At 38.3% G+C, this 27,210-nt stretch overlaps 1 protein-coding gene across 6 annotated transcripts; it reads right to left on the bottom strand.

The window, feature by feature from the left end:
- Positions 1–73: 73 nt before the first annotated feature.
- hao2 (hydroxyacid oxidase 2 (long chain)) lies at positions 74–27,034 on the bottom strand. 6 transcript variants are annotated; one of them, XM_077537340.1, is made up of 13 exons: positions 26,749–27,030; positions 25,780–25,860; positions 11,211–11,329; positions 10,362–10,475; positions 9,730–9,956; positions 8,244–8,304; positions 5,506–5,658; positions 4,557–4,708; positions 3,948–4,237; positions 2,309–2,527; positions 1,934–2,092; positions 368–437; positions 74–294 (listed from the first exon to the last, which is right to left on the bottom strand). In XM_077537340.1, the coding sequence occupies exons 4-13, from the start codon at positions 10,445–10,447 to the stop codon at positions 239–241; spliced, it is 1,473 nt and encodes a 490-aa protein (XP_077393466.1). In that variant the 5' UTR covers positions 10,448–10,475; positions 11,211–11,329; positions 25,780–25,860; positions 26,749–27,030; the 3' UTR covers positions 74–238. The 6 variants fall into 6 exon arrangements, with proteins under 6 accessions (XP_077393466.1, XP_077393464.1, XP_077393465.1 ...); XM_077537338.1 differs by lacking the exons at positions 10,362–10,475; positions 11,211–11,329 and having other exon boundaries at positions 26,749–26,817; positions 26,966–27,034; XM_077537339.1 differs by lacking the exons at positions 10,362–10,475; positions 11,211–11,329 and having other exon boundaries at positions 3,954–4,237; positions 26,749–26,817; positions 26,966–27,034.
- Between the last annotated feature and the right edge of the window lie 176 nt (positions 27,035–27,210).

The raw sequence follows: 27,210 nt of genomic DNA, 5'->3' as shown, positions 1-27,210 counted from the left end.
AACCTAAACTATTTTAACAGATAATAGGTAGATGAATTCTCACTCTAGCTCGACCAATCATTAATACGAAATGGAATGTCATCATTTTTGCATTTATTAAAACATTAACGGCATGTTTCGTGCGCGAAGCTTTAGTGTACAGTTTGTTCTTCTCCCTTTTGTGTTGAAAACAGTAAAAACAAGTGTTGGCTTAGTTTAAAAAAATGTTTCCCTGCCTTCCCCCACCCCGCAGGGAAGGTCACAGTTTGGAAAACTGGATGAGGTTCCTGTTGATTTCCGCCACATTCCGGCAACCTGCAACAACAAAATGGAGGCATTCCACAGCGGAACGACTACCGCGGTCAACATGCGGACCGGTCGCACTCACCCGATAAAGCCATGGACAGGCGGAACTCGTCGTTTAGAATCTGCAACACCTCCCTCACTCCCTCCTCCCCCTGAAAATGATGACAGACCAAATATTAGGAAACACTTAACAGTGGAGTCCTACACCAAAGTAAAACTGTCCTGTTGAATAACATATTTTTACTTGATATTTATATAATACGTAATTTATCTGAATCTTTACCATATATTTCTACACATCAATTTGTCATTATGTAAATTTTTTTTTTTGCTTTTTGGATCACACGCACATTGACTTATTTATGTTAGTTTTTGTTAGTTTTAATGTTTATTAGTGTTTTATTGCCTTTAATTGTTTTCATGTTCAGTTTTTATACATGTTGAGTTGTTTCTCCTACAGTTTGTGCTCTAAATAAATGAGTTGTGCAGACTAGACCTTTTTTTTTTTACTTTAATTTGTCAAGTGAATGTACCTTTTTGATGAAAATTATTGTAATATATTAAGATTCCTAATTGTTATATTTTATTTAAAAAAATCTATTTTTGTGATATATAAATATATATATATGTGATATATATATTTTCATTTCAATCTAAAGTAATACATATTAATATTAAAGTAATTATTATGTACTTTCTTAATATTAAAATACACATTTTTAATTCTAAAAAAAAAAATCTCAGCATTTCTAATATTGTAATAGAAAATCTAAATATTGTTTCCATTATACATTATTAAATTTGAACTTTTTGAAATTTTTTATTGGTTGGAAATGAATATATATATTTTTTATTTTAGCACTTAATTTGTTAAAATTAACACGTTTAACCCGAGTAATAATCATAATCATTCAGCAATAAATTCTAAATGATATTTATACATATTATTATCATAAATACATATATTTTTGTCATTGTGCATGCATTTCATTTAATATGGAACTAATAATATATAATATAATATATAATATATTTAATATGGAATATGGCTGTATACAAAACGCGTTTTTGGGGCTCACCATAGATTATTAACTCATTCGCTCCCAGCTATTTTCAAAGAAGCAATCCCGTTCGCTCCCGGCTGTTTTACTGGATTTGGACTGATTTTTGCAAGGCCCACAGAATATTGATTAGAATTAGAATATAGCTACATTTCATCAAGTTTCACAAATCTATTTAGAATTGTGAGTAAGTGAGCTCTTTTCAACATGGCCCTGGTTGATCTCCTATGCTCTGCTGCCGCCTGCAGGCTGCTTGGGTAATAATGACCATTTCTGCAACCGTTCTTTGCAGTTGAGAGGCTGCATCAAAGCCTTCTGTATGCTCTATCAAAAAAAAAAAAAAAAAAAAAAAAAAAGCGTCTTTGGGACACTTAAAACATAAAAAAAAAAACGTATTTACACATTTTTGGGAGCAAATGAGTTAATAAATTAAATTATTGACATAATACAGTTTATAGCGCCCCCCTATTGCCACCAAATAGACGGCAAAATAATGTGCCACACAGACAGATAGCAGATTTATCTTCAGTGGGTCATGACGTGAGTGGAAGGAATTTCCCAGCGCGCCGCACGCACGCACACTGTACCTTGTATGCGAGGCCCCACACTGCCGGGCGGCCGATGAACACACACTTGGCCCCCAAGGCCAATGCTTTCAGTACATCGCTGCCCGTCCGGATGCCCCCGTCCAGGTAGACCTCGATGCGGCCCTGCACCGTGTCCACGATCTCAGACAGGGCGTCAATCTGTCGGCATGGCAACCGTACACTGATGGATTTATACGCTACTTCAAAGTTGCAGCGATTTAGCCGTATGATGGAGAACCTATGACGCGAGGTATATACGTCCGAGGATTTTAAAATGGAGAGATGTGGCAGCGATTTTCTAATTCTAACTAAATGATCCACATACAGTATTGAATGAGATGATAATAATACAAAATAATGATGACTCAATCTTACCGAGGCTGGGCCGCCGTCCAGCTGCCTCCCACCGTGGTTGGACACGATGATGCCCTGGACGCCGTGCTCCACCGCCAGCTCGGCGTCCTCCTTGGTCAGGATGCCCTTGATGATGATTGGCAGCCTCGTGATGGACTGCAGCCAGTAGACGTCCTTCCAGCTAATAGACGGGTCCAACGTGTTGGCCGGGATCCCGTACTCCTCCGGCCCTGCTGCCTCCTGATGGGTGGGGATTCGGTTTTCAGTCCCACATTTGTAATTTCAAGCTACACTTGCTTGCCAAAATATGAGGTACAGTAGTCTGCTTTCTTCACCTGATTACACCCGATAACATAGCCACCACAATTTGTATTCTTGGCCTTTTGGCTAAGATCAAGTTTAGTAGTGTAGTAGTAGTGTTGAAAACAGATGTTACTATTTTCTGGGTTACCCTACACGCTGACATCATAGAATTATCCAATGATAGGAGATTGTCACAAGCCCCTTTTCACACTGCCTGTCAGCTGCCTAAGACACCAACAAGGTATTAAATAGATCTATCAAAGTTAATCGATTGACAAGTAATTGATTATCAAATTAATTGACAACTATATTAATAATTGTGTAATCACTTGGAGCCGTTTGTTAAAATTTAAAGTTGTCCAAATCCTCTGATTTCAGCATAGGCTAATCAACCGTAATTGTTCACTGATTTTTGTAATCCTTCGTGAAAAAAAATATAAGACATTTGCAAACAACTGTTTTTACTTTGTAAAACAAAGACCGAACCGGCAACATAGTACAACATCAACACCCCACCCCCAGCCCCTGTTTTTTTTATTTTATTTTTTTTATCAGCATACCAATACGAAGTACAAAATAAACAACAATCACTAGAATGAACAGTAATCTGGGGAAAAATACTTTTTTTTTTTAACATACACTTTAATGCAAAATTAAATGTAATCAATTAAATAATCAATAGATTAATCGATTCTAAAAATATTCGATAGTGATAGCACTAGTATTAAATGTGAAAATAATGAATAAAATGAATAAAATAAAAACTCCTGATGGGCTGCTACACTATGCAGTTTTGTTCTAAACATGAAATATGAGATGGGCTTTTTTTTTATTTTTTTTATTTTATTTTTTTAAATAAACTGTTTCATTTTTAACCAGAGCAATTTCTAGAAATGTCAAAAATTTTATATATATATACACACACAGTTGTTATTTTTTTTGTTTTTTGTTTTTTTTGGTGGCCTGATATTTACACTCACATATGCACATTCATCCTTACTGGATTTCTGGATGCACTCCCAGTGCAGGATTTAGGAGTTGCAGGTAGCTTTTAGGTTTTAGATTTTTCTCTTCATCATCGACTCCGGTACTACCAAAAATATTAATTCTGGTGTGGCTATGCTAACTACCAACAGGTACACATACCGTACCGATAAAATATTTTCAGTTTTTATTTCAAATTTAACAGCATAACCACAAAATTGATCCTACTACTACAGGTTTCTGCACAAGAACGTGCCAGTTGAAGAAATCAAATGTAATTTATTCAGTCCATTTTTTTACAGGCTTGTGAAAAGACAAAAATAGTGTGTGCATTCCTTATTTTTGTTGACGAGAAAACGTTGTCCAAACTTACATTTACCTGAAAGACTCCGTCAAAGTTCTTGACCTTGAGATGCGGCGGCAGCTTGAACTGGTTGCGGATGTCGTTGCGCCGCTTGCCCGTGTACGGCACGTCGACGGTGAGCACCAGGGCCTTGAAGCCCAGCGACTCCACGCGGTGCACAATCTGCTCGGACAGCTTGCGGTCCCGGTACACGTAGAGCTGGAACCAGCGGTAGCCGTTGGGCGCCGCCGCCACAATCTCCTCCACCGAGCAGGTGGAGTAGGTGCTGGTGATGTAACACGTGTTGAGCGCCTCAGTTGCTGTGCAATGGAGAGGAAATGATGCCCAGTTACTGTTTGATAGTGGTACAAAACCTTTCACTAATTACTCCAACTAATTAACCAACCCTAACCGCATCTAGCCAGGGTTAGACTTTCATGGGTTTATAAACAAAAAGTATTGAAAACAGAACATACTCGACAAGGTAATGATTGCAATGACATGCTGCCATCGAGTGGCGAGAATCTAAACTACATTTAAGACACCAGTCTTTTGGCATCTGTGCACATCAATATTATCCTTAAAATGAAAGGTGACAGTAGTGTTAAAACAAGAAAAAAAAAAAGAAAGGTAACTCACCTCTTGCTGTGGCCATCTCGCCCTCGTGCCACGCCAGACAGTGGAAGGCGGTTGGTGCAATGCCAACCGGGAAGCTGATCTCCGCGCCCTGCACCGTAGTCCGGGTGTCACTCACGGACACGTCGCGCAGAATGCGAGGTCTCAAACGGATCCTGGACACGGAGAGAGCATGAAGTAAAGTAATTAGAAGAGCTCACTCTGCATCCCCAACACAAGTGAGTCTGTGGTACGCATACGCCCAAGTTACATTTAACTTTTTAGTTGACTACATTACATACATGAACTACGTTTTACCTTTAACTCATTTGCTCCCGAAAACATATAAATACGTTCTATTTTAAATGTTTTAAGTGTCACAAAAACGCATTTATACGTTTTTTTTTTTTTTTTTTTTTTTTGGTAGGCTTTGATGCAGCCTCTCAACTGCAGAGAACGGGGGGGAAAAAAAAAAGGTAGTAATTACAAAAACGGCCAGCAGGTGGCAGCAGAGTATAAGAGATCAACCAGGGCCATGTTGAAAAACAGCTGTTTTTTCACAATTCCAAACAGATGTGTGAATAATGATGAAACTTAGCTATATTCTAATGATAATTGCTGCAAAATGTAAACGGATAGAAATGTACTTTTTTTTTTTTTTTTGCTGATGAAAGAAGAGATTCTTTCTTTTGGTAGGTTCCATTTTTTATATCAAAAGAACACAATACTCTGTGGGCCTTGCAAAATCAATTAAAATCCAGTAAAACAGCCGGGAGCGAAAGGGGTTGCTTCAGTGAAAATGGCTGCGAGTGAATGAGTTAAGAACTCTTTACTTTTAAACATTTATTTAGTTTGCATGGGACCCATGCCGAGGCATGGCACTGGTTGCTAAGCGACAAAACAGGAAGTAGCCTGGTGCCTGATAGGGATTTTTGTGGAACTTTAGTGAAGTACATAGGCAAGGTTTTGCTACCGCTTGTAGGCCAGCAGGTTGTCATCTCGGGTACAGCACTCATCTGCTCCGGCGGCGTAGTAGTCCCATGTGGCCTTGGACAGGTGCTCCTTGGCATACTCCTCAAAGTCTGTCAGGCAAACCATGGCCATCTCCGCACACTGACCTCCCTCTCTGTGGAAAACAACACCCCCCTGCCGTCCTACTGTACATGATGACAACCTTGATCCCCATGCTAGGATACTTATACCTATAAGAAGTAAGTATCAATTAAAAAAAGATTTTCATAGTGATTGGAGAGTCTCTCAACTCATTTGCTCCCAAAAACGTATAAATACGTTCTATTTTAAATATTACCAAGCTCCCAAATACGTATTTATTCGTTTTTTTTGTTTTGTTTTTTTATGCTAGAGCATACAGAAGGCTTTGATGAAGCCTCTGAACTGAAGAGAACGTTGAAGCAATGGTAGCTATTACAAAAACGGCCAGCAGGTGGCAGCAGATTATAAGAGATCAACCAGGGCCATGTTGCAAAAAGCTGTCTCCCCATTGTGTTAAACAAATTTGTGAATAATGATGAAACTTAGCTATAATGCTAGTTGCTGCAAAACAGAAAGATACAATATACTTTTATAGACACTCTAACACACTTAGCTGGTTGCAGATGCTTACTTTGACGTTCAATATAGTCATATATTAACAATGATGATGCGCTCCCAAGTCAGATGTCGTACTGGAAATAATGTATTAGCACATATTGCCATATCCTTCCTCTACCACGTTATGGTATCTAATTCCCAAAACACCCAATGCATGCACTGACAACTCAAAAAATAAAAAATAAAATAAAATCAAAAATAAAAACATTTCATACAGCTTTAGCAGTTCTTAACTCATTTTCCCCAAAACGTATAAATACGTTCTATTTTAAATATTACCATGCTCCCAAATACGTATTTATACGTTTTGTTTTTTAATGCTCGAGCATACAGAAGGCTTTGATGCAGCCTCTGAACTGAAGAGAACGCTTGACGCAACTGTAGTTATTACAAAAATGGCCAGCAGGTGGCAACAGAGTATAAGAGATCAACCAGACCCATGTTGCAAAAAGCTGTTTCCCAATTGTTTTAAACAGATTTTTGAATAATGATGAAACTTAGCTATATTATAATGCTAACTGCTGCAAAACAGACACAGATAGAAATATACTGGTACTTTTTTTTCCTGATGAAAGAAGAGACTCTAATCTTTCTTTTGGTAGGTTTCATGTTTTTATAGCAAAAGAACACAATCTTCAAAATCCAGCAAAACAGCCGGGAGCGAAGGGGGTTGCTTCAGTCAAAATGGCAGTGAGTGAATGAGTTCATGTTCTGAACTTATGCTTCCATGCTAGCAGAGCAGAGCAATGCTTCCCGAGTTTAAAAGCTATTGGCAAGGCAGCTTTATTTTTATAAAAAAAAAAAAAAAAAAAAAAAGTATCTTTCCAGCCTATCATTTCTTGTTAGCATAGCACTAAACCCTGCCTTGAAAACCTAACCTATTGATTGACAAAGCGGATTTGTGAAGCCAGGATTAGGGTTTCAAAGAAATGTTTCAAATTGGCGCGTCTAGCCAGGGTTAGCTATTCAAACACAAGTTTGGTCACTCAATGTTAACATTTTGTTTTTGTTTGTCTTAAAAGGATCAAAGATCAGTCTTCTTTTTTTTTTAAACCTGGAAATTAAGATACAGAATCATTCGTCGTCAAGGACAACCTAATGGCCCGTTTATCCTCAAATTTAAAAATGGACGCTCGTGAGGATTGTACTCACATGAAAGAGGCGAGATTTCCACCACTTTCGTTTAGTTTAGTTTAGTTTAGTTTAACATTATGTCGCTGCACCAGTGACAAGTGGGCGCGCTTAACAATCAATCATTGACAGAAGTGCCATGAAAGTCACAAACGCTGTGACCTGCGAAAAGGGTTCAGGTTCGGACCTGAACCCTTTTCGTGCAGTTGAAAATAAGCTGATGGTGACACCGAGGCGGCGGCACGGTAGTCGAGTGGTTAGCACGTCCGCTTCCCAGTTCTGAGGTCTCCGGTTCGGGTCCAGGCTCAGAGGAGTGGAGTTTGCATGTTCTCCCCGTGCCCGCGTGGGTCTTCTCCGGGTACTCCGGTCTCCTCCCACATTCCAAAGACATGCATGGCAGGTTAATTGGGCGCTCCGAATTGTCCCTAGGTGTGCGTGTGTGTGTGGATGGTTGTTCGTCTCTGTGTGACCTGCGATTGGTTGGCAACCAGTCCAGCGTGTCCCCCGCCTACTGCCCAGAGCCAGCTGAGATAGGCGCCAGCAGCCCCCGCGACCCTTGTGAGGAATAAGCGGTCAAGAAAATGGATGGATGGATGGTGACACCGAGCATGTACTCCTTTAAAAAGACGAGACACTCATGCGTCATGCGTATCATGCGTACAAACTGTTGTTCTCATACTGGTTTGTCAGACCACTGATAATTTGATTGAGTCATTACTGGTGAGAGTTGTTAATAATATTGATGAAGTGATTGTCAAAATGTGGTAGGCGCCCAAGTAGTGCGGACTGAAGAAGAGATTTTAATCTTTCTTTTGATAGGTTCCCTGCTTTTATAGCAATAGAACACAATATTCTATGGGCCACGCAAAATCGGTCAAAATCGAGTAAAATAGCCGGGAGCGAATGGGATTGCTTCTGTGAAAATGGCTGGGAGTGAATGAGTTAAGAAAGTAGTAGTTGTTCACTCACCGGTTACAAATGCTCATTCTCTCTCTCAGCACAACTTCAACCCACCTGACAGAGTCATAACCTGGCAACAAGATAAAAAATACACTTTTAATCAACATCTGTGCAGCATTTATATATACATAGCTACAAATATGTGAACCTGTATTTAGTCTGAAAGTAACCCCAATGAGTCAATTTAATCTTTCAAAATTGTGTTATACTGTATGGGATTATCCAAACTGTTACAGTTGTCAAGACGGAGCACTTCCACTTAATAATGATAATTGATCAAAATATAAAATCTACTACATTGCAACTTAAACACAGTAATGAATACAGGATGTTGGCTTATAGTCTTAAAAGTTGTTTTTAAACTAAGGCCATTAAAGGTATCAAATAGAAATCTATTAGATATTAACTTTTTTTTTTTTTTCATTCAAAGTAACATAAAACGTAGGTTTCAATGTGAACAGAATTGTGTTATGTCACGTGGCCATTCCTGTTCACATGTGCTCATATTAGCTGTTAGCATGTTTAACTATAAAAATCAATATAAAGTAAAAAAATTAAAATAAATTAAAAGGTTGTTTAAAAAAAAAAAGAAGACATTTATACCTGAGGATTCTTGTACCTTCCGCTGTTAAAAACACAACTTGAATATTTTTGGGCTAAAACATAATTTAAGCCCGAACTACATTAAAATATTAATTATTGACATTTATGGATGCAATGTTAGTTGCAGGTTGTTTGCTCCAAAACAATTTGCGGATTTGTTTTTATTTATATCTTTAAGTTATACATGACCAGGCTTATACATTTTCTTTTTGAAAAATATTAACCAAGTATTGTATCAATAATGAAATAAGTCTAAATATACAATGTATAAGGACTCGGAGTAGGACTAGATAAGTTTTTAACTTCTTCCTACTCCCTTTTGAACATGTAAACTGTGATTAATATAAGGTTCTCCTTTTCTTTTCTTTTCTCTTACATTTTTATTTTTTTCTGCTACTTGTTTATATGTTCAATAAAAAAATCACACAAAAAAAACCTATTCAAATAAAAAAGTTGGGGAACAATTGAAGTTCTGTCATCTCATATTGTGAAATGCGCAAAAGCCAGTTTTCACCAATTAAAATATTTTTGAATTCTCCAACAAAGCGCCTTTTTTTTAAGATAAAACATGTATGAGCAGTAACTGCTCATCAATGTGTAGTACATTCAGCCTTCATGAGGATGCACGCGTTTGTGTGTATGTGAGTGTGAGCCGTGAAAGGTGTCACTCGTCATAAGCTGAATGGTCGCTAGGTGACAGCACATTGTCCAGGTAAATTTCTAGAAAACTTGCTCTCTTTCACCATGTTACAAACAAACTGCCTTTATTACAGTTGTTGTTTCTTGTTCTCTTTTCAAAATATGATCCAACTTTTACTGTAAGCACATTTTCTGAACGGAAACCTGCCTGTTGTCAGCATTGCGGCCGAATTCCTACATGAAAAAGTCTTACCTTCAACTGTTGTGCTGTCAGCGGCCTTCAGCGCTTCCGCTCTCATGTGACGAGGTCGTGTCAGAGGGCAGGCCCCCTCCTCATGGCCCCTCTCGGTCACCCGCTTCATCACAGTGGGAAGCTCCTCCCCCCCTCCATCTCTCTTTTGGCAGCTGAACACCACCCCCCCATGGCGGTGCTTGGACCAACTTTTTTTTTGGACTAGAAAGCACCAAGAGTGGACTGCACTGTGGGTGTACAAAAAGAAATTATTCATTTAAAATCAGTTATAAAAAACAAAAAAACAAAAAAACAAAAAAACAAAAAAAAAAAACAAAAACATTAAGCAATACATTTGGCTGCTTGTTTATTTGTTGGCTGGCCATTTCCATAGTTGTAATATGCATCATAAATTAAACACCAAATTCCTTTTTGGCCATTAGGAAGTAATAGTTTGGGTGGGAAGAGAAAGAATACTTGTATACCGTGCACTGGAAGTTGCCTGAGGTAAGCAGACTGACATGAAGAGCAGTAAGACTCAATTGTCAACTTAAAAGGCTATAAAAGAAGACATTAAATTGCCCGTGGATAGTCACACACATTTTTGCACACATGACTATTACCAAGCATCAGACACTAATGTGATGTCTTACCCACTGCATGTCTGTGTGTGCATGAGTACATCCAATGGGGTGTATTTTGGCCTTAGGGACCCTTTGCCTGACTTTGCAGTCTCCATTTTCTGTGAGTCACCAGCCAGAAATCCACTGTGGTGGGTTGAACACATGCAGACATGACAAATAGTGGGTTTCCACGGTTATGAAGTCATTTGTAAAACAGCTGCCATTCCCCCACACAAGGTCAAACGAGGGGGGAATGATTTGTTTGCCCAACTTCCTGCACGTCTCCTTATCTGACTTTCATTCACTGGTTTCATGAGCTCGTCTCACGCTGATCTGTTAACATTGATTGTGGAAATTGTAATTATTTCGCCTTCATGTGCTGTATAGTGGAATCACAAGGAAATTAAAACATGGATTCCTTCGTTTACGACATAGTTCTGGTCCTATAGTGATGTCACAAGAATCTTGATGTAACTTGTTACATGCTGCAGTCTATTACAAAGTCACAATGACAGTAAATATATTTACCCTATGGAGGACCAAAACTGGCAAAATTCAAAATAATTAAATGACTAAATAAATAAATAAATTACTAAAAGTGAAAAAAAGAATATAAAAGATAAAATTTGAAAATTATATTAAAAATATATATAAATGGAAATAAATCTGTTTTTATTTTCACTTTTAGTCATTTATTTATTTATTTAGTCATTTATCTATTTATTTAATCACTTATTTATTTAGTCATTTATTTATTTTAAATTTTGGCAGTTTTGGTCCTCCATATTACCCTACCTTGAAAAGCGAAAATCTGAGAACATTCCCCCCAAAAGTTTTGTAATTGCCTAAACATGCCACAAGAAGGCAGCAAAGCATTACTTGCGTGAGATCGAAATGAAACCCCTCCTCAAATCACTCCAACACACTTTCTTCACACCACGATGCCACCAGATGGCGCCAGAGCAATAATGCAAATCAGTGAACGCTGAACCAACCCCCTGTAAAGCAAGCAAACGGAAAAAAATGATATGCAAGGTGATAACTGAGTTTATGTTCTTGTGCGATGTATTTTTATGCTGCTGCGCAAATTAGTTTCATTTTATGTCACGCGTAAACCTCAAAATGCCAAATTTTGAGATCATCCCCCCAGGAAAAACACTTCATTCACGTTAGCCTAACCACAACTTAGTGACTACATAACCATTGAACACGTGCTCACTCGAAGATCTATCAAAGAAGGTGCGGCATGTGCTAATGACAGAGGGCGAGACCAGTACTACTCATTTGCCTGCTTTGAATTCTAATTCTCCCTCAGCTGAAAGTAAGGAGCATCCTTCCAATTTTGTATTTTTAGTGCTCCCCTTTTAAACCGAGCAGAATGTATCATAATCACAGGCATGGGACTGTTTTTGTACTTTTATTCCCTAGGAACACATTTGCCTCCAGCACAGGAAGTATTTATGAAGACATGCTTTTTTGTTTTGTTTTTTGTTTTTAAATACAGTATGCGAACTCAAGTTCAAGCTAGAGAACCCCCATACAGCCTGTGACGACCCACGCTGGGATCGGTGTGTTTAAGGCAACACAGTGAGCGAGTCTTTGGTTTGTTATTCCTGGCCCGTGATTCATAAAGCCTTTCACGTCACAAATGAACCATGACTGGGCTCAAGCTCTCTCCCACATTTCGCCTTCTGACTTTAAGCACAGGGGAGCGAGTTTAAGCTTCCGCGCGTAACCAGTAGCGACATGATCGCACATATTTGCTTTGATTGCTAAAATGAAATGAGAATTCAAGGGTCTTCTAATATGAGAGCACGTTATGAAATGAGAGAAGAGACGTCGGAGGTGAGAGCAGAGGATGTGGCACAGGACAGGATGAGATGGATAAGGCAGAGAGAATGTGTGTTTATGATACAGATTGTCTGGCAAACTTCCTGTTCTGTCAAAATGGGAAAGCCCAATGTTCTCGCCCCCCCCCCCCCCCAAACCGGTACTACAGAAGAGTTACCAAGATTGATGATAGTTTGTAAAACTGGATTTAAAAAAAAAAAAAAAGTGGTTGTTGGCATTGACGAAATAATTTGCCTAACCTAAAAACACAGACATTTCAAATCTTTATCTATAGCCCCGAGAGCATTTACAGTAGATGATCCAGGAAGATTTCTTCCATTAATTTAGCAACCGACCAACTGGCTCCAAAATTTTCTTTTCAAAACGTATTTCTTCATTTTTTTGTTTTAAAATGTTAAAATTGAAGATATAACACACATTTTTTCATAGAAACGCATGCAAAACTGAGTCAGTAAGTAAGCTGATGAGTCTTCTTCACCTGAAGACTTGCGTCCATTTCTCTGCCACTGCTACTAGGCGCTCTCCCTAGTGGCCCGCCAAGTAATTGCTCAATAAGTCATGAACGATGGAGCCGTTATCGTGGCTGGATATTAGCTATAAATATCGCAATACTTGCGTAGGCGTATCGATAATCTATCGGGAGAAAAAGTATCACGATTTATCACAATATCAATATATCGTTACACTGCTAATTAGGATACACATAAAATATAGGCATTGTTTTTTCTAATCAAAAAATTGGCTTATTAATTAGAACAACATCAATTACAAATATGACCATTATTAAATGATGCTAATTATAACTACTGTATTTTACATATACATTTAAACCTCTTTTCATTTGTTTTTGTTCTCCATATACAGTAGACTGAAATCGTATTGATGAAAATTTCATTTTTTTTTAACAATAGAACAGTCCCATTTTAGTCGTTTAGTTCATGCTGATGTCAGCGTCTTCAATTTGCTTGCTTGTTTGGTGGGTAATTTAATCATTTATCTTCCCTTTTTTTTTTTTTTTTTGTATCTGCCAACTTCTATCTGAATATGGATTCCTGTGAGGGTTTCAGGACAATTATACTCATTAGAGGCAATTACAGCACATTTGCTGCATCTTCTTCATGTCCAGAAGTGCACATCATCAGCCACTATTGTACATATTACATTTTGTCATTTTAACTGATCAAAATATTAAGTCCCACATTCATGTTCATAGAATTTTTGTGAAAACTACACAGTGATTTCAAGTTGTGCTCTCATGAAAGATTCCTTCAGCGAAAGTGAACATGATAAATTTCAATGTATGACATGATGAAATACGAACATGCTTCAAATGCTTTCATTAAAATTCAAATGTGTCAAAAAAGAGAATATAAACAAAAGTAAAAACATATTTATTGCAGCCCATCAATCTCTTTTAGATTACATTCAGTGGACATTGTGTCTGGGCTGCGGAAATGTTTCATTCTGTTTGTTTACATGACAGATAGTGAGCAAGAGAGAGGTCAAAGGGGAGCCTGGAGGAGTGGGTAGATTGAGAAAGCCAGATAAGACATGACAAATTCATCCTGCTGCTACTTTTAGTTGATTTTATTGAAGGCGAAAACCTTCTTAGCAAGGCCATGGATTAAGTTCATTGACCAATTAACTGGTCATCTTCATTAGCGGACAGTATAACAATCGAAAACAACACTTGTCACATTGACCTAGGTCAACTCGGAAACGGGGAGGCTGAGATTGATTACAAAGAAGATAGAAGAAGGAACAAAAAGGGGTGGGAACGTGAAGAGAAACCACAACTTTTAAAGGTTGATATTAAAAGTATTTCATTTCAGCAGTACAGTTCAGGGTTATGATAGTTTGGGAATTTTTCATTGTAATTTTTTTATTTATTTTTGTGTTGTTTTTTTAAAATTGAGTTACCAAAAATGAAAGAAGCACGTGAAAGAGGAGAGATTGCCTACCTAAGCTTATAATTCACCCCCGCACAAGTACACCAAGACACCATGACCAACACAATGAAAAAAAAACCCCATCAGATCTGTGACATGATTTTCTAAAAATAATACAAGTTGGTATTATACAGTATAAGGATGCCTTTGTGGGAGTGTAAGGTCTACGGCTACTGGTACAGTATATCCATTTTTGTTCTAAGGAGTTACTAAATGTTTTTCCATATGTTCCACCTCTCATGGTTCCCACCCTTACCTGGAAAAACACAAGAGGATGTGACCAAGTTGAGCCCTGGTGTGACGTCCCTGTTACCAGTAAAGCACCAAACATATGCAACTGTTTCCACTGTAAGTTGTGTTATAACTTGACGGCCACATTATCTCACCGACCATCCTGACATTTATTTGATTTCACTGGAAGCGTTTACGATTTCCAATTATTTACACAACAGCGTGTTGGAAACATTCCAAAAGCAAGCCAAAATAAGACTTTATATTTGCAGTCTATTTAAAGCATATGCAAGTATTACTGAGGAAATAGTATTTTGGTTAGCCCGAAGGGTTTGTAACAAAGATTGCCGACTACCAATGTGTGTGTATGTGTGAGAGAAAAAAACATTGCTGGTCTGAAGAGTGCGGAGTTTGTTTGGAATACAGCTCATTTTACAGTGGATACGTGTTGTTTCACAAAACAATTTGATAATGTTGGAGAGCCGGCCGGGGGCAGGCAAACAGCCCAGCCCAGCCCAACCCCTCCACATCCCCACACAGCGTCGAGGACAATATCCATCTATGGTGGGAAAAGTGGAGCAGTCTAATGGAACGTGCTACAAAGTGGTGAATCATTGTTTTATTCATTGGGTCATTGCTAATTTGAGATACAAGCCTTTGATTTTTGCAGTGTCATCATGGGTCGTATTTGTCTCGGGCTGCCAAAGGGACATACTCGTTGATGAACGGAGCATTTAATCATGAGAACTAACAAAAATCAAGTGATTTGGGCCGAACTTTACTCTTTTGATCTCTCACGTGATATAGAGTGAGTTCAAAGTTGTACACATGCTTGTAAATGTCTACCGAAACTTGGAAAGATAGCACTACGTAGTACTCAATTGTGGAGATAAGGTAGAGCAGTAAACTGTTTTCAGCATTTTATTTTTTCCGATTTTTTTTTTTTTTGGGTGCTACAAAAACAGTGACTCGGGGCCCACTTGTGGCTCAAGCATAAGTTGACCATCCTCACTAAAGTCATTCAGCATAACTGTGACATGCAATTAGCTAGCTTGTTATGACGACACCCAGAAAACCTTCCCTTAGCATAGTTCACTGACATGGCTGCCTTCGAGTGCCTCGTTGTTGGCTGGGAGATTTTACGTCGAGAAAGAAAAAGAGCAAGGTTAAAAAATAAAATAAAATAAAAAATTACGCCTGAAATGTCAGCCAGTATGGAATTTACGGTAGCACTGCTGCTTTAGAGTGCCTCGTTGCACGGCGGATATTTTCCAAAGGCTCATATATTAAGAAATACAGTATACAAGACGAAGTAGCATCCGTATTTCGAATGTCGAACGGGTGTTTGACATTTGAACAGGTTGTGGTTTTAAGTGGACAAACCCACAACCATTGACAGGCGAGAGAATTGTATGATTCTTCATTCATTCAAATTGTGTCAAATTAAGAAATTCTTCTTTGCAAGGACGCTCATCGTGACTAGCTAATGGGTGACATAAGATAAAAGTCTTTTTCAATAAAGCATATGATGGTAAAAATTGTAGTTATAGGTCAGCAATAATAAGGTAAATTATCATTGGTTGATCCTCCAGTGACTCACTTAAAATAACGCATTCATCCCGTCTTTTTTGTCAATATATTATCAGGTGGATTCATAACGAGGCGGCTGAATGCTTTGAGTGGAACACTTGGCCCTGTGTTCGAAGCCGAAAAGAGATTTGGGGGCAGGTCGTTGCACTGCATCAAAAGAACTGAGCTGATTTATCTGTGTTGGGTCACTGGCCAGGTAGCTTCTAATCTTGTAGCCTCCCCCTCACCCGCCCCCCACATATATATGAAAGACACGCAGACCCTTTTTTGACCTCTTTTTTTTTTTCTTTAGTGAACACACACATAGGCGTCATTCCTGTCATGGGGCAGGAAACGTAACCCCCAACAAAGACTTACCGTGAGCTCATTGGAATCTAAACTGCTCAGCCATGTTCAAGAACAACGAATGACGAATTTCCATCTCTTCACCTCAACATTTCAATACATTTCCATTCTTTCATATGGGATTTTCTCCCACCTGCCACAATACATTTAACAATTACTTCAGATATGCCACAGTCTGACTATATTTTGTCACAGAAATACAGTAGTTTGCCATTAGTTCTCCACTCCATTATATGGATCAAATTTTGCACAGAGTCAAGCAATATAAATCCCACGCCTGAATGCAGGTGACAGATCGCACAATAATGGAAGCATGGTTAGTTCCAACAAAGTCCATTTGGACTGGCAGACTTTGTGGAAATTGTCCACGCTCTTATGTAAAACATTTGTCAGCTATTCCAAAAGGAAGTAGCTCAAATTAAATTCTACATCAGCCCTTAACAAAGACTCTCTTTGATCAGGCTGTTAGGCTCCAGCATTGGGTTGTTTTCTTGACTGCCATATTTAAGTAACCCCAAGATACTGTTTCTCAACTACATTTTCACATCGAATCCTTGTGAGAAATTGGTTCCATGAGAAGGAAATTACAAACATACACATACCAATACATTACACCTCAATGCAAGGACAAAAACTGTAAATACAAATGAAGGCCCACTAGCCTCGACCTAGTCTCCACTGCTACTGAAGTGACTTGTGCTGCATATATACAACTGTTTGTGTGCGTGTGCTTCCTCGCTTCCACTCAGAGCAGACTGACTCATGCAGATTCTGATGTAAACAGACGGGTTCCTCTGCATTCGCAGTGCATGTAAAGTGCCAGAAGGCGCAAAAATGACAAGTTAAAGGTGTTTTATTAGTTGCTCATTAACTTTTAACTTAGGACAAAAAAAAGTGGAGGAGGGCTTAAGAGTCTTCTTCCATAATAAGGGAAAATTCTGATTAAAATATGTTTTTAATTATATATTTTATGTATTTTACATTATTATTATTATGATGATGATGATGATGACTGTCCCACGACCCTTGCGAGGAATAAGCGGTCAAGAAAATGGTTGGATGGATGATGACTGTTTCTTTTCTAATTCATTGGCTGATTTTGGCATACCGATCCACGGAAACTTGTCTTTTTATGTCCAAAATAAATAAATCCATCCATCCATCCATTTTCTTGACCGCATATTCCTCACAATGGTCGCTGGCGCCTATCTCAGCCGGCTCTGGGCAGTAGGCGGGGGACACCCTGGACTGGTTGCCAGCCAATCGCAGGGCACACAGAGACGAACAACCATCCACACTCGCACGCACACCTAGGGACAATTCGAAGCGCCCAATCAACTTGCCATGCATGTCTTTGGAATGTGGGTGGAGACCGGAGTACCCAGAGAAGACCCACGCGGGCACGGGGAGTACATGCAAACTCCACCCAGGAAGGCCGGAGCCTGGACTCGAACCCGAGCCCTCAGAACTGGGAGGCAGATGTGCTACCACTCATGCCGTCCTAAATGAATAAATAAATGATTAAACAAATAAATAATTTAAACGATTAATTCACGACACAATTCTTTTGATCATTTTTTGTCTTCAGATAGCGGTACCGAACGTGGAAGGAGACCCTCCCCTTCAATCATCACCGGTAATATTAATGGGATATTTTATAGATTTTGAAATAAAAGTCTTTTAAAAAAAATCTATATATGTAGGTAGAGAATCGAATCAATGGAGAAGCAGAAGGAGGTCTAGATCTTCAGATAGCGGTACCCAACGTGGAAGACAACCCCACCGTGCGGACGACAGTGACGCTAGCAGCGGGGTGACAAGGAGACGACGGAGATTCAGCCCAGCATTCTACGGACGTGCGACCGACAGCGACATCTACCGTGGGGTGACAAGGAGACGATGGAGATTCAGCCCAGCATTCTACGGTGACATCGGCCGCGTGGAGGCGTCAATGTTTTTGCAACTTTGACAACTTTTTTTTTGTGACAACAATTTTGCATATGTACATGATTACATGTGTATATTTAGGACCCAAAAATGGTATTCACTGACTTGTTTCAATGGATACCCCTGTAAGCCGGGTGTAGTTTTATTTTTGGGGATAGGAGAGTAGCTGTTTTTTTAAAAAACATTTTTAATTTTATTTTAAGAAAACAGAAGGTAAGGGAGGCACTCTTATTAGCAGAGCGCGCAAGATGTATTAGCTCTTCTGCAGATGTGTACTTTTCTATAAGGTTAAATTTCCTATAAGGTTAAATGTTTGTTTTTCTTATTATTTATTTATTATTATATAGAAATCTCACGTTTAGCAACAAAGACAAAACTGTTTAACACTTCATACAGTCGCAGGACAACCAAAACCAAACCAAAATATACATTTTTTTTAATCAGCAATGCAAAAATACTACTAGCACTAATATTAATAATTAGTATTATTATTATTATTAATAATAATAATAACGATTCAATCACGATTCGATTTTCGAATCGGCAAAAAAATCGAATCGTCAAAAAAAATAAAAAAAATCGAATAGTCAAACAAATCGAATCGCCAAAAAAAAATCGAATCGCCCCCCCCAAAAATCGAATCGCCCCCCCCAAAAATCGAATCGCCAAAAATAAATAAATAAATAAAATAAAAAATCGAATCACCCAAAAAATCGAATCGCCAAAAAAAAATCGAATCGTCAAAAGAATCGAAGTGTCAAAAAAAATCGAATCGTCAAAAAAAAAAAATAAAAAAAATAAAAATAAAAAATCACATCGTCGGGAAAAATCGAATCGCCAAAAAAAAAAAAAATCGAATCGCCAAAAGAAATCGAATCGACAAAAAAAAATCGAGTCGCCCCCCCAAAAAATCGAATCGGCAAAAATCGACCCCCCCCCCCCCCAAAAAAATAGAATCGTCGGAAAAATCGAATCGTCAAAAAAATCGAATCGTCAAGCAAAACCGAATCGGCAAACAAAATCGATTCGGCAAAAAAAAATCGAATCGAAAAAATAATAAAAAATAATAAAAAAAAAAAAATCGAATCGTCAAACAGATCGAATCGGCAAAAAAATCGAATTGTCAAAAAGATCGAATCGTCAAAAAAAATAATAAAAAAAAATAAAAATCGAATCGCCAAAAAATCGAATCGTCAAAAAAACTCGAATCGCCAAAAAAAAAACTCGAATCGTCAAAAAACTCGAATCGTCAAAAAAATTCGGATCGTCAAAAAAAATCGAATCGCCAAAAAAAATCGAATCGCCCAAAAAAATCGAATCGCAATTCTTTGTGTAACACCAAATGTTCATAGGCAGGGACGTTTGTAACCCGAGGTTCCGCTGTACACATTTTTTTTTTTTTAAACCCGCATACAACCATTAAAAACAATGGTAGGAGGACGTTAAAATGACCCAACTAAATACTTGTGTGCGTGATGTGGAAAAAGGCCTGCTTTCTTTTTCTCCCTCCTCGACTTTACTCTGTCATTTTAAATCATGACTCCAGAGTTCCTTAGATGTGTAATGGGGTCACCATGGAAACCTTGATCTGAATCAAAACAAGCCTACAAACAAGCATAAGATTTATTCCTTTTTGCAGGGATAAATAGGTGATATATAGCATCAAATTCACTATTAAGATGTAATAAATTCAAATGTTATACTCAAATTTGAATATGAATGATTATTATGTTAATCTTTTGGAAACGTAAAAGCTTTGAAAGCCATCTAATGAGAAAAATAATAGTAATTTGTTCCAGTCCAGGAAGAAAATAGCTCAAATGTTTTTATGATGTTCCCGACTTGGGCACGTATACAAGTGCAAATGAGTATGATGAATACTTGCAAGTCAGACGGAGGACAGCACAACCACGTCATTGTCTGGCCTGCGCATCTCTTTTGTACGCACAAGACCACTTTGTCTATTGAGCTGTCAACACACGTTTTTTCAACCTGCCAAAAGTTACATCCTAAATCGCTTCTCCTTCCTTTATTTACTACAATAAACAGGGGGAAACGACATACCGTGTGTGTATTTGACACAGCTGCTTCCATTCCTACTCATTCTATTTTCATGACATACATCAATTTCCATCACTATGTTCTTAGACACACACTTTGGTTTTTGCTCCCAAGTTTCATGAGCTGAACTCAAAGATCGAAAAGGCTTTTTATATATGTACGGTATATAAAAGGTATCAATAAACATGTGTCTAAATCAGTGTCAGTGAACACTTCTCCTGAAAACTGAAACTGAAACCTGTTATTAGTAAGCCTAATCATTTTTTTTTTGTTGCTATGTAAAAATAAAAATAAAGAGGTCACTTGTGAGAGGCTATAATACTATAATCCAAAAGGCTACAATGTTCCTTGGTGATTTTGCTTGTAAACACACCATACTATATCTTCATTATTTCTATATTGCACTGCATTTATTTTGAATGAAACAATGATAAACACAAGGTAAACATAACTTTGTTATACGGCTGGAACAGATTCATTCTATTTCCGTTCATTGCGATGGGAAACATTGCTTCGGTTGGCAAACATTTCGGTCTGCGAACAGAGTCTCGGAAGGAATTAAATTTGTGAACGGAGCTTCACCAGTAAATGTAAAATCGCCTTATGCTGTAGGTCCATGACACCAACATTATTAAAAATGAAGCCAATATTCATTTTTTGAACATATAGCAAGAAACAAAGTAAATACACATGATTTGCTTTAGCAGAGCTCAAAAAATGATGCGTAAGGCCATCTCTGGCCCAAGGGCCTTGAGTTTGACACCCGTGTTTTAAATGATCAGCATGATAAAACCATGCAATGAATCCACAGTTTCCTACAGCAAACAACAACAAAACACGTTGCTATAAAAATGGACGTCACAAACTCAATTTCACAACGCGACTGCAGGACAGATGTCCTGCCACTTTGTCACTTTTTTTTTTTTTTTTTAACAAAACTGAAGCCACTGTCACGTTTTTTTCCAATCGAAAAGTTGTTTGCTTAGACAACGCCGATGCTTAGTCTACTGAAGAGCTTTTTCAATTAAATGTAGCTTACATCTGTGTATTATTCTTTGAAGCTACAGATATGCACATATGGTTTAGGTTGTTATGTCTGCAGAAGGCCTCATATGGTTTGGGTTTTGACATTTTTGTCATTGATAAACGGTAAGTCAGTTTGAAGCAAAACTTAAAATAGGTAAAAGAATAATACAGACGACTCATTCGGAGATTCAGAGAACATACTTAAATGCTGACTGTTACACTTTTACCAAGAGAAAACAGTGGCGGTTACCATGACATTAACACCGTTTGGGGGGTGCGTGACACATTCAGAACTTTCCTGCCTATCTGTAAAAATCGCAATCACTGCTTAGTCAGTTAAAAGTTGTGTTCTCTTGTGCTTTCTTGAGCTATTATGTCATTTTTCCACAAGTTGTCAAAGCAAACGGTTATGGTTGTTTGTAGCTGTGCTGTGCTTGACACCTTCATTAAGAGTATGCAGTAGTTCATCAACCTGTGGTAAAATGTCAACATTCATGAGCTGGAGTCTATCACAGTTGATTGAATAAGAGGCGATTATTACCTGGAGTTGCTGACAATTATTACATAATGACGGGCGTATACCTCACATGAACCAAATATGGTTGAGTTATTTTTTCACAACTCGATAAGATTGGTCTGTCCCCACGTCGTCTGCTATTTTTATGCAATTATTATACAAGGTAAGGTGCTGAAAATACCTTGAGAACAAATCTATTAACTCTTCGACAGAATGTGCCTGAGAAGTGTTGTAAAACTCCGTTCCCTTACTCTGCGGTAGCAGAGCGGCATTTTGCTGCCTCAAGATTCTGATGTGAGGATTCTGCCCGTCTGCAACAATATAGACAAAACAACGACTGAAGCTCATATTCAAACCTGTGGACAATTTATTTTTAGTTGGAAGTGGGAGGAAGCCAGAAAAGCTGCAGAAAAGACAAGGAAGCACAAGGGAAGATTCAAGCCAACTTTTGAATCCACGCTAACAATTATTTCATAGAGCTTTCTCATTGCTACCAGAGCAATAAAGAATTATTACTCCAGTGTTGCACGATGATTTAAGCTACATGATAAAACACATCGAAATGGCTATAAACACCAGTTTTGGCTCCAAGACACTTTTGGAGGTACAGGATACAGAGCGAATGCAGTCCAGAAAAGTTTGGCGAATACAATCTGTGACCCTAATCACTTTATCTTCCCTCAGCTTGTGATCTCATCCCCCTGGAGGGGGTGGGGATCGTAGAGGAGGAAGGAGGGAAACGCAGATCAGAAACTAATCTCTGTTATATTCAGGGCTTTCTGAAACCAGATACATGTGCAATGGCCATGCACAAGAATCCAACTAAAAGGCCCTAGGTTCAATTCCTACAACTAGCACCTGGCTCCCTTCATGCAGCCTACTCTGGTGCCCTTGAGCAAGGCACCCAATTCATCCAATTGTTTCCCAGGTGCTGGAGATCTGTCCAGTGTGAACGTGTGAGTATGCTGTGGTTTCAATTCATTTCATTGGTAATCGCACACCCTATTTTGTATCTGTTCACCATGCATACCACCAACTGCACAATCCATTAGAGCAGTTTTATTCTGCAATGCTCCAAAAGTGCAGTTACAGTACGTATTTATTTTGCGTTTCAAATAATGTGCTAACATATCCAACTATAGGAAGCAGATTTGCCTTTACTATTCCAAAGTGTCCTTGTGGGAATATGACTTCACAGTGGTACAGGGGCAACAGTGGGACTGTGTACCTGTTACTCCATTTGAATGGGATGTTTTTGATGACGTTTTCAAGCAAAATAGATACAGAATCTGTCCTCCCCTTCCTACGACTATTCCTCTTTTGCTCCTCTTTCACTTCCTCCAAATGATCTGCATGACTGGCGTCCAACCAGCAATGACGAATGTGCTTAGGTATTTCCCATCAACTCTTGCCTTAACACTAACTGAGAATCGCTGATCTGACTTTTTAGAATGGTGCATGTTTTTTTACTTCTACAAATTAGTAGTAGTTGCTGACAGTTAGTATGTACTGTATATGTAGGAGCTGATATTCATAACTATTCAATGAGATATGGGTGTTTTATTTCCCAATTCATAATAGTTCCCAGGTTTCTTAATAGTTTGCGGCATATTGTCAATTTTCCAAGACTAATATGCTGCTGAGCTGATGATTTTGATGGACTGCTACATACAATGACAAATATCTGTGACTCATCTGATAACTTTACTGGCATCCACTGTGTTTGGGATCGTCCACTGATTTCGGAATCTTTCTGCAAATTGCTCATCCATGATAATAAAAGGTCAATTTTCAATAATATGTCATCTTTAAATTATGAACATGAGAGCATTGAAACATGGGTTTCATTTTCTGTGCTCCCAGTCAGAATATGTAACTTGGCAACATAACTCGCATTTCCCCCCTCCGCCTGTTTTCTGTCTATAGCACAAGATTAGAAAGTTCTATTGTGAAAGCAAAAGAGCAAGCCAGCAATGAACCCCTGGGAAGGCACAATAATATGTGACGTCCAGGCAATTATAATGTGTCAAGGCCGAAGTACTTCATGATGCTGCATCACAGTGGGAAGAAGAGAGTGAGAAGATTTGCAGAAGGGTTGCGAGAGAGAGAGAGGGAGAGAGAAAGAGAGACTCATTTTGGATGAATAAGTGTTGCAAATGTTGAGAGATTATTGCAGCTGTGACCTCTTTTGTCCTGAGTCTCCCCTTTCTCAGGATTACTTTTTGTGCACGTTGTGTAATACACACATTTCATGATTTCTCCACGTCAGCATCAAATGGAACTGGCTTTGCCCAAATTTCTCAACTTTCTCCATTTTCACTAATTATTGGTTAAGTTTAAAAGGACAACAGCTCTACCTCTTACATTTTTATTGTGCTTTATTATTATTATTATTATTATTATTATTAATAAGTTACAGATTGGCTCCAGCACCCCCGCGACCCTTGTACGGAGTAAGTGGTTAAGAAAATGAATGAATGAATGAATGGATGGATGGATGGATTTACCAGTACCACTGATGAAGTCATTCATGTTACGGAACATGACAAAATTGTTTCTCATTGATAATTGAGAATAACTTGTGTTAACATTGTTTGTCTTGTGATGGTGAAAATGTAGCACAATACAATGGAGCCTGTTAGAAGGAAAATCAATGTTGGAAAAAGAAAGAAAAACTGTTGCCAAACATCCCAAAACAAGAAATAAACATATTGTGTTTTCAGTACTGTCCGTGTTGACACACTGAAATCTAACCCCAGTGGTTTTTGGGAGGACAAAAGACATTAAAAAAAGAAAGAAAAAAAAGGTCAGCACATATAGCCATGTTGTTGTTATACTCAAAAGAGTTCCAAAGCCTTTTTCACTAGCTGTGATTTCCACTATTGTTCCAGACAACAGCGTGATTCATTTTATTGGAAAATTACCTAGTTGGTTAAAAGAAAGGATATTTAAACACAAAAATGTGTTTTCATCTCCATGTCAAGTCACACAATGAAAATGGCTTCAAACTGGGATTTTTTGGCTTGATCGTCACTCAAAATTGCAACAGTGCAGCGGTTTAAATGGTTGTAAGTTACCCCACGTGAATGTTTGCCCTCCCTATAAGCGAATGATGACAATAGCTGAAAAGTGTTTTAGATTGACTAAGATGCAGCAGTGTAATTCTAAAACTAATGGTGCAGTTCGTAATTCAAGACAGGACCAAAATGCATTCAGTGACAGAGCCGAAAGCCTTTTGGACTATTTCAACCCTCTGGCAAACATGCCCTTGTATGGATGAGTATGTAAGTTTTAAACAGCACTTTATCATTCTAAGAGTATAACTGTATGGCAAGGACTAGCATTTATTTATTTCACATACTTTATGCTCACTGAGGCATGTGAAAATAAATGCTCCGTAACGCATCATGGTCTACTGGCAAAGAGAAAATGCTGCTCGTCCAGCAGATCCAACACTCGCATCTTCTACTTTTTAAATTTTTAATGGCATACCATCAAACTTCTTCTAACTGGGTAGTCAACTGATGTAATCTGTTGCATGTCTGTCAGCTGAGGATGAGTTTTGACCAGCCTGCCTAAACAAAATGACGTGCTCCATTGGGTCCATCGGACTAAATTTCTTACATTTTCCCTCTTGTGATGAATGATGCAATTCAAACAAAAACAGATATCTCTGTTTTTGTGAATTTGGGCAGGAAGGGCTACTGGTGAAAAAACGGAGCCAAACAAATCATACGAGTGACTCAGGGGAATGACAGGGGAAAAGCTGAAAGTTTCTTGGTTTTGTTCATGCGACAGGTCAATTCTGATTTTTTTGCCCATTAACCTTGTTGGAAAAAATATAAACCACAATTACCTTGTGCCAAAGCCTTAATGAAAGACACACAGGACATGTGTCCATCGAAGTGAACCACAGTAACAAAATGGTTACCTGTACGAGTTGGTAGAAAGGAGGTGAATGACGACGGTGTCTGCTGCTCTCTCCCAGACAGCTGTTGTTTTATTAAACACACTACATATAAACAAAATAACCATTTCAGTACACAGTATTTCTCTTTACTTTATGAAGTCTTCTCAACAATATTTTTCAATATATTTATATTTCAATATTTCTTTCCCAATAAAAATTAGAAAGTTTTAAAAATTCTAATCCAATAAATTGCATCTGACAACACTGTTAAAAATAATAATTCACATTACCATAAATCAACATTACATGCTTTGTTTCTACAGTACATTCCACTTTTCATTTATCCTTCTGTATTCAACACAATTTTCTGCAATGACTCATGAAATATTTGTTCTAGATGTTTCAACATTGTGTACAGAAAACACTGTCACATTATAAACAATTCATGCACATTAATCTGTTTTATTAATTGAATTTTGATATCACACATTCCAACACAAATGGCATATTTATGTCACGATGTGGGGGTGTTGGAGGGAGGACCCAAATGCAGGGGGCAACAAAAACAGGTCAAGGCAGGGATGCAAGTAAAAAAAAAAAAGGGGTTTAATTAACAAAAATGCAAACGAGGTACTCTGTGACTAAAACAACAAGGTCGAAAACACACAAGGCATGGCATGGAACACAGGGACAACAACAGGAACGGGAACAACAACAGGCACAATGACTCAACAAGAACTGAACGGAAAACAGGTAACTAAATACACACAGGCTAATTGACAATGACTAGACACAGCTGGGCAAGACACAAGTGGCAAGGGGAGCTGATTGGTGGATACACTGGGAAGGGAAGACACACTCAGGTGGACATGGTTAGACATAACGGGACAAGGGAAGAGACAAGGAACACATGACAACCAAAAACACCAAAAGAAAACAAAATCTCACCCTCACAAAACCAAAACATGACAATTTATAGAAATTACTTACAGGAGTTCGGACAAAGTAACGCCTTGGAAATCGTATGTGCATCGCCAAAATCGCCCGAGATGGCGCAAACTTGGGGAAGAAAAAAAAAGACGAACGTTCTCTGTTGTTTTTAGTTCATGTTAAAGTTTGCACTTTGCACTACTACTCTAACAGGTTATCACGCCTTCAATTATAGTTTCAGAACAGAGGTAGTCGTAAGCATCTACTGTTCAATCACCTGGACAAATCGAACGTCAGTTTCGTCAAAAGGACGGCAACCATGTTCCGCAACTTCCGCCTCCTTCCAGGTACCGACCCGGAACAACTCAATCAACTACTTCCTCCTCATTTTTTATTTTTATTTTTTATTTTTTTATTTAATCGAAAATGAAATATTCTTTTACTTTATCGATGCAACGAATATTAAGATTTTTTACGTCATCTTAAAAGTGGACAGCAGCGTAAATTAAAATAAATTAAAAT

The sequence above is a fragment of the Festucalex cinctus genome, chromosome 11 (genome assembly GCF_051991245.1).
Source record: "Festucalex cinctus isolate MCC-2025b chromosome 11, RoL_Fcin_1.0, whole genome shotgun sequence".
Taxonomy (NCBI): Eukaryota; Metazoa; Chordata; class Actinopteri; order Syngnathiformes; family Syngnathidae; genus Festucalex; species Festucalex cinctus.
The sequence above is the reverse complement of the archived record's forward strand: the minus strand, read 5'-3'. Positions and strand labels throughout refer to the sequence as shown.